At 40.4% G+C, this 7,322-nt stretch overlaps 2 protein-coding genes across 7 annotated transcripts in view; one reads left to right on the top strand and one right to left on the bottom strand.

The window, feature by feature from the left end:
- Positions 1–2,055: 2,055 nt before the first annotated feature.
- Positions 2,056–7,232, top strand: LOC104810653 (kinesin-like protein KIN-7I). 2 transcript variants are annotated; one of them, XM_010536997.1, is made up of 14 exons: positions 2,056–2,140; positions 2,327–2,372; positions 2,785–3,029; positions 3,115–3,204; positions 3,290–3,390; positions 3,479–3,592; positions 3,673–3,754; positions 3,862–3,929; positions 4,019–4,081; positions 4,177–4,301; positions 4,385–4,721; positions 4,804–6,366; positions 6,437–6,714; positions 6,795–7,232. In XM_010536997.1, the coding sequence occupies exons 3-14, from the start codon at positions 2,837–2,839 to the stop codon at positions 7,135–7,137; spliced, it is 3,357 nt and encodes a 1,118-aa protein (XP_010535299.1). In that variant the 5' UTR covers positions 2,056–2,140; positions 2,327–2,372; positions 2,785–2,836; the 3' UTR covers positions 7,138–7,232. The 2 variants fall into 2 exon arrangements, with proteins under 2 accessions (XP_010535299.1, XP_010535300.1); XM_010536998.1 differs by lacking the exon at positions 2,327–2,372 and having other exon boundaries at positions 2,085–2,140.
- The window catches only part of LOC104810654 (protein ACCUMULATION AND REPLICATION OF CHLOROPLASTS 6, chloroplastic), a 6,299-nt gene continuing 3,650 nt past the window's right edge, over positions 4,674–7,322 (bottom strand). For 2 of the 5 annotated variants that reach the window (XM_010537004.2, XM_010537000.1), the window contains exon 8: positions 7,143–7,322. In XM_010537004.2, the coding sequence (XP_010535306.1) occupies positions 7,248–7,322 (75 nt within the window). In that variant the 3' untranslated portion in view covers positions 7,143–7,247. Of the gene's footprint in view, positions 4,692–6,222; positions 6,241–7,003; positions 7,095–7,142 lie in introns of those variants that run through there. The other 3 variants (XM_010537003.2, XM_010537002.2, XM_010537001.2) reach the window with 3 other exon arrangements.

The raw sequence follows: 7,322 nt of genomic DNA, 5'->3' as shown, positions 1-7,322 counted from the left end.
GAACCCCTGCTTTGTCATGAATGCATCGAATTTTAGGTTCCATTGTCTTGGAGATTGTCTGAGACCATATAATGATTTTTTTCATGAGGCAAACTTGTTCTGTTTTCTTTCGAGTCTGAAATCACTCAGGTTGAAGATTCTTTCTTCTAAGTCCCCATGTAAAAAGGTTGTTTTTACATCCAATTGTTCAAGTTGGAGATCCTTTTCGATTACCAGTGATAATAGAACTCTGATAAAAACATGTTTAACTACTGGAGAATAGATTTAATGGAAATCGATACCTTCTATCTGAGAGTAGCCTTTAGCTACTAGCCTTTCCTTGAATCTCGGCTCTTCCACTCCAATGAATCTCGGGTTTCCTTTTAAAGACCCATTTGCACCTAACGATCCTTTGGTTTGCTGGTTTCTCTGTCAATTTCAAGGTTTTTTCTTTTGTAGGGAGACCATTTCCTCCTTCATTGCAGACAGCCAGATCTATATGATTGTTGTGTGTTTCCAATTGCTCGCGAAAACCTTACTCCTGATTTCGCCCAACTAGGCTCTGATACCACTTGCTATCTGTTAACCCAGCACATGTTTCCGTTTCGAAGTGCGATTGAGCGAGATGATGAACACAAATCAGATATAGAATCACAACACCAAGGTTTAACGAGTTCGGATCAAACCTGATCCTATGTCTCGGTCGAGATTGATCTCGACAAATCCACTAGCGGTTTCCCTTTTCCGATTACAACCCGAGAACTCTTCACAAACCTAGAGAGCCTTTTGAATCTTTACAAAAGAAGAACGAAGAAGAAAGATTGAAGTGTACAACGTCCAGTAAAGAACATAGGTTTTATACGAGCCTGAGCTTGTAACAGATTTCAACAACCGATTGGTTGTTAAAAGACTCCTTTGCCCTTAGTAAAACGTTGCGTTTAGAAACCCATGCCTTGATCAATTCGATCTCCTTAACCAGTAAAGAAATCTTCTGATTTTCTCAAACCAGGATCCTCCCCCTGAAACAGAGGAACTCCTAACTCAGCATTACAACAGTTAGTAAATAATATGTTAACTTTACCTTTTTCTTTTACCTTTTCACAACTCCATCCCTTCCTTCTCCAATTTGTTTTTTTTTTTTGGTCTTATGCAATTTCTCACTCTCCATCGGCTGCCATTGCATATCATCACCATCGTCTTCACCACCAATATCGAACGTTTATCTATCTCTCTTTGTTGGTCGTATGTCGAATTTAGCACAAATATGAATGTGTATATGGCTTTTTGGTTTGATTTTTCATTTTGATTCCTCATCCCTAGGTTTTTGGTTTTGATTTTGATTTCTGAGGTTGTGATTTTGTTTCAAGTATCCAACCTATGCTCATCCCGGGAAAATTATAACGATTACCGAAATTGAATTTATGTATCTAAAGAAATGTTATACTATTTTTGCTGTGACCAATTATGATTGAGGTTCTTCAAAACCAAAATGTTTTTGGTTCGGTATAATTTCGATTCAATTCAATTTGGATTCGTTCTTTAGTATTTGTTTTCGAAAACATTCATTTTTTGTTATTTGTCTTTGTTTTCATTTCGATTCACTTAATTTAATCATAAAAAAGTTATAACAAATAAAACGAAATAAAAATTGGTTATCGTAGCTTTGGGTGCCTTAATAATATCCTTTAGGTGTATTACTCATCTATTTTTAATCTTAATTTGTTATGGATCCTTTGTATTTTGTGATCTTTGGTAAACTATGGCCGTACGTTGCACTTTTGCATTTGATTAATAATACTATTTACAATTTACCAAAAAAAAAGGTTAGATTTTTCCGTACATTTCGGATTTGTGATTTGGCCAATCCCTCGTCGAAAGAGACGAGTCAGGTCATCATTTCTCTAGACCATGTCGTAGATATACAGCGAAGCAAAGGGTAAAACTGTAAGTTCGTTCGACATCCTAACTTTAGTTACCGGGGATGGCCGTTTCGTTATGCATCAGCGGTCGGAATATTTCCAAGTAAGGAAGAGAGAGAAAGGTAGAGAGAGACAGTATAAATTGAGAATACCAGGACAGCCATGGCGGCAGATTCTCTCTCTCCTTCAGACAGCTCAAGAGAGAGAGACTTGGGGAACAAGAAACCACATTTGAAACGAGGGTTTGACCCAAACCGTCTCTTGTTTTTTTGTTACTGTCGCATTTGTCTGACCCATTCTTCTCTTTGATCTGAAAACAGATTTCGTTGGCAGTTCCTATCCTCTTTCTCGGATACTTAGATTTGTTAATTTTATCTTTTTAAATTCTTATTCACATTTACTTCTCCGTCTATGGTTTTCTCCCTCAGAATCCTTCTCTCGTCGGATTGAAAGCGGTTCCATGGAGAGGAAAAGGTTCAAATGAATATGCTGAATTTCTTTCATCCTCATACACGATCTATGGTTATTGGTTTGAAATATTCAACTATTTGGTCATTTTTGTGGTTACCCTTTTGATTTCATCCAAATCTTGTTTACATCTTCATGGACTTCTGAATCAGTCTCGAGGAAATTGTCGGTTTTGGGTTTCAGCGTTCACCCCTTTTGTTCATCCTAAAGTCAATTCTGCATTCGAGTTTTTCCCAAGTTCTTATTCATATCCACCAGATTTCCCAGCTTTATTGGGCAGAAGCATTCAGCGTCTGGCATTTGTTCATCGCTGAGTTTGTCCATTTGGTTTTGTCCAGATCATATACAGTCATCGTCTGTCCATCCAACATTCAGCATTCTTGTTTTGACTGAGTTTGGTTTCTGAAATTTTTTACAGAATGTGTGGATGAATAAAAGGGTTGGTGATACAACAAACAGAAGGGCAAAGAATGGGCGGGGAAGAGATGGCATCGGGTGGTGGAAACGCAGAGAAGATTCTGGTTTCGGTTAGGGTTAGGCCATTGAATGAGAAAGAGATGACGAGGAACGATATCTGTGATTGGGAATGCATCAACAACACCACAATCATCTGCAAGAACAATTTTCCTGAGAGGTCTTTGTTCCCGTCTGCATATTCGTATGGTAAGATCTGAATGTATACGGTAATCTGAATTCCGTATTTGGATAGATCGGAGAACACATTCAATGTTTATGAGATGTTTTACAGACAGAGTATTTGGATTCGAATCTCCCACGAAGCACGTGTATGAGGAAGGAGCCAAGGAGGTTGTCCTATGTGTACTCACCGGAATCAACTGTAAGAAACCGTGTTTTTCTCTCTTCTAATGCCAATGAGATTTGTCTATGAATCATGACATGAGAATCTTTTTTTTTTTTCACAGCGAGCATCTTTGCGTATGGGCAGACGAGCAGCGGGAAGACGTATACAATGAGTGGAATTACCGAATTTGCGATGGACGACATATATGATTACATCGAGAAGGTTATTAAACCGAGATCTCGAAACCCTTCAACATCGTTTTCTGCCTCATCAGGATGCGAATTCACTCTTGTTGGATGTGTCCTTACAGCATAAAGAAAGGGAATTCATTCTTCGGTTTTCTGCAATTGAGATCTACAATGAAGCTGTCAGGGACCTTCTCAGCGGAGATAATACACCATTAAGGCTTCTAGATGATCCAGAGGTACTTTCCAAAACATTTCCGGGAATATTTCACATTGATCTTGTTTAGTCATTGATCTCTATATGTGGTTGCATCAACAGAGAGGGACGGTCGTCGAGAAACTTAGAGAGGAGACACTCAAAGACCGGAGCCATCTAGAGGAACTTCTATCGATATGCGAGAGTGAGAAAATATGCCATCTCGCTATATACACATATATTCGTTGATAGTCATCAAAGTAGAACGCAATTACCATACTGTCAATTCTTTTACCCGTGTTGTCATTGCAGCTCAGAGGAAGATTGGGGAGACCTCTTTGAATGAGACTAGCTCAAGATCTCATCAGATTCTCCGGCTGGTACTTACATCATCCAATTACGATCGGCTTTTTTAGCTTTTTATTCTCAAGTAAAACCGCATGTCCTTGCTAACAACAACATCTTGCAGACAATCGAAAGCTCGGGTCGAGAATTTTCTCCGGAAAACGCAAGCACTCTTGCTGCATCAGTGGTATAAGCATATAAATCAAACGAAAATTCAAAACAGTCTTTTTTTCATTTGATTTCATTATCTGACGAGAATTTCCGGATTGTTCCTCTTCTTAGTGTTTTGTTGATCTGGCTGGAAGTGAGCGTGCATCTCAGACGTTATCTGCCGGTACAAGACTGAAAGAAGGTTGCCACATAAACCGGAGTTTACTCACTCTAGGAACCGTCATTCGGAAACTGAGGTCAGTTTTCTGAGTTTATACAGTTTTCCTGTCCCGAAACCGAGAAATAATGTGTCTGACACCAAGTTTTTTGGTTATTACAGCAAAGGGAAGAATGGGCACATACCATATCGAGACTCGAAGCTAACACGTATATTGCAGAACTCTTTGGGAGGGAACGCGAGAACAGCAATCATCTGCACGATGAGCCCAGCTCGTAGTCACGTTGAGCAATCAAGAAACACCCTTCTCTTTGCGAGTTGCGCTAAAGAGGTAACCACAAATGCTCAAGTCAATCTGGTAGTGTCTGAGAAGGCCTTGGTGAAGCAGCTTCAACGTGAACTCGCTCGGATGGAGAAAGAGTTGAAGAACATTGGCTCTGGTTCTGCAAGTTCAGGTTTCTACTCCATGCTGAAACAGAAAGAGGAATTGATTGAAAAGGTGATACTGATTTTTCTTTTCTTATTTTTATTATTGTAATGTCTCCTCATGTTTTATTGAAGCTTATACTACAAAATTGTAGATGGGGCAACAAATCAAAGAACTGACATGGCAAAGGGATCTTGCGCAATCCCGGGTTGCGAATTTACTAAAAACAGGATCTGAAGATCGGTCTTTGAGGATGGATGAGAATTCAGTGACGAGCTCCATGGATATCGACAATCCTTTTCTTTTGGAAGCATATCTCAGAAGAAGGAGCAATGACTCGAGGGGTTTCGGTGAACCTAGTAACTTAAGGAAGACCAATGATCTCGATCTTTTGGAGAATTCTGAAGATGATTACTTCCTACTTGATGATAGTACCCCACAGTTTTCGAGTCACGACCTTGGCGGCAAGGACTGGGAGGAGATCGCTCAAAGAACCAACCAAGAACCGAACAATGTATGCAAAGACGTTAGATGCGTCAAAATGGATGGTCGGGAGATTACTGGACAATTAGAAAGCGAAGAAACCCGAGAGTCACAAGATGTGACGGTCGATAAGAAAGCTATATCTGAGGTTCTGTCACCAAGAAAGGAGGAAAATTTATCTGGAACACCATCTCGGGAATACAAAGAACATGAGAAATCGTCTATGCAAGATGTGAAACATGCTGAAGATGGAGAGATGAAATCGAGTACTCACGCAGAAATTGAAGATGATGCTAAGATATCTCTGAGGAAGACAGATGCAGAGTCGAGTCCGAATGAACTTGAGGGAAATGAGCAAACTTTAAAGGTCTTGGATAAGGATCAACACTTTTCGGTTGATGCCCACGAAACTCAGCAATCGATGGAGAAGGAAGATGATGAATTGATCGTGTTTGCGGAGCAGCCGATGAAATATTCAGAGAAAAAAACTGAGGAACTGGGTTCATTTGAGGAGCAGTCTGAGCAATACTCCAAGAAAGAAGTGGGGAAACTGAAAACGTTTTCCGTGGAGCACACTGAATTGAGTTCATTATCGAAGAAGAAGCAATCTCCAGAAACAATGGAGTTAGAGTTAGCTACAGGTGGTAAGTATGAACAAAACGAATCACCTTTCGACCAAAGAGAGACGAAGGTAACACTTACAGATCATATAGACAATAGCACTTACGAGACATTGACGAAAAAGATGAAGGAAATGCAGAAGACGATCGAATACCTCATGAGTATGCACGCCTCAGAACAACAACAATCTCCTTCCTTTGAAGCGGAGTATGTGAGTCCTGCTCACGAAAAGCTGAAAAGAAGTAGAAGCTGCAAAGAAATTCTCTTGAACGCTCGTTCTCCACTTTGGATCGAGAATTCAGACCATAAAAAAAGAGCAAAGGAATCTGCCTGGAGGCTCATGGAATTGAAAGAAGTTGATTCCGTTCGACGGGCCTTGAGCAAGACTTTTAACACATCGAGCGTTTCCTTTGATACAGAGAGCACTATCAGTTCTGCCTCCATTGATGCAGAGAATGGAAGTGGCTTCCACGAATTCGTCGCGGGTCTGAAAGAGATAGCAAAACAGCACCAGTCGGTTGGCTCAACACACGAGAATACTCAGGATGTAAATGCAGAAAACCTAGACGATTCTACATTCGATCAGACAAAGAGAAATGACACCGATGATTCTGTAAGCAATCGAATCTTCTTGTTCTCTTTCTCGATGATAAACTAAGTTTTGATCTCTTGATGAATTTTAGGAGGAAGAAGCTGAGGCTAATGAAACGGTGAAGAACACGAGAGTCGGGAAAGTAGAGGCAATGGCTAAAGAACAGAATTCAAGTGAGCCTTCGGAATTCGAAAGGCAGCAAAAGCAAATAATCGAGCTTTGGGAAGTATGCAATGTGCCATTGGTTCACAGGACATACTTCTTCTTGCTCTTCAAAGGCGACCCTTCCGACTTTGTTTATATGGAAGTCGAACTCAGAAGACTGTCTTTCCTGAAGGAGTCCTTGTCTCATGAATCTGACACATCAAGGTTTGTCCGAAACATTTCGACATCGATCTATGAAAAATAAAATGGTTGGACTGATAGATAATACTACGGTTCTAAATCAGGAGGCAAAGGGTGAAGGCGCTGACGCGTGAGAAAGAATGGTTGGCAAAGCAAATACCAAAGAAGTTTACAAAGAGCGAAAAAGAACAAGTTTACAGGAAATGGGGAATAGAACTGAACACAAAGCAGAGGAGCCTGCAGGTAGCTCACAGGCTATGGACAGAATCTAAAGAAATGGAACACGTAAAAGAGAGTGCATCTCTCGTGGCTAATCTCGTTGGATTCGTGGAGCCAAACCAGACCCCAAAGGAAATGTTCGGTCTCACCTTATCAACGAGGACTGTTCACATGAAATCCTCTGGCTGGAGATTCACCAAATCATTTTCGGGTTTAAGTTTAAACTGAACGAATATTGTCAAATCTCTCGTGTTTGTGTGAAGTTGTGAAAGAGACCTTGTATGTATGTATTACGTAATTACAGAGGAAATGACTTACACTTACTAATCCGCAAATCATCAAGTGGTAAGAACGGATCCTTGGGTGATTTTCCAACCAGACTTGGACCTCGTCGCTTCGTATCTCGTCGTGTA

Source organism: Tarenaya hassleriana, unplaced genomic scaffold (genome assembly GCF_000463585.1).
Source record: "Tarenaya hassleriana unplaced genomic scaffold, ASM46358v1 Cleome183, whole genome shotgun sequence".
In the NCBI taxonomy this organism is placed as follows: domain Eukaryota; kingdom Viridiplantae; phylum Streptophyta; class Magnoliopsida; order Brassicales; family Cleomaceae; genus Tarenaya; species Tarenaya hassleriana.
Note: the sequence above shows the minus strand (reverse complement) of the source record. Positions and strands in the feature narration are given on the sequence as shown.

Coding starts and splice junctions, on each gene's coding strand:
- LOC104810653 (XM_010536997.1), top strand. CDS start 2,837: ATGGGCGGGGAAGAGATGGCATCGGGTGGTGGAAACGCAGAGAAGATT. Junction 3,755..3,861: donor ACTTCTATCGATATGCGAGA/GTGAGAAAATAT, acceptor TTGTCATTGCAG/CTCAGAGGAAGATTGGGGAG. Junction 6,715..6,794: donor CATGAATCTGACACATCAAG/GTTTGTCCGAAA, acceptor GTTCTAAATCAG/GAGGCAAAGGGTGAAGGCGC.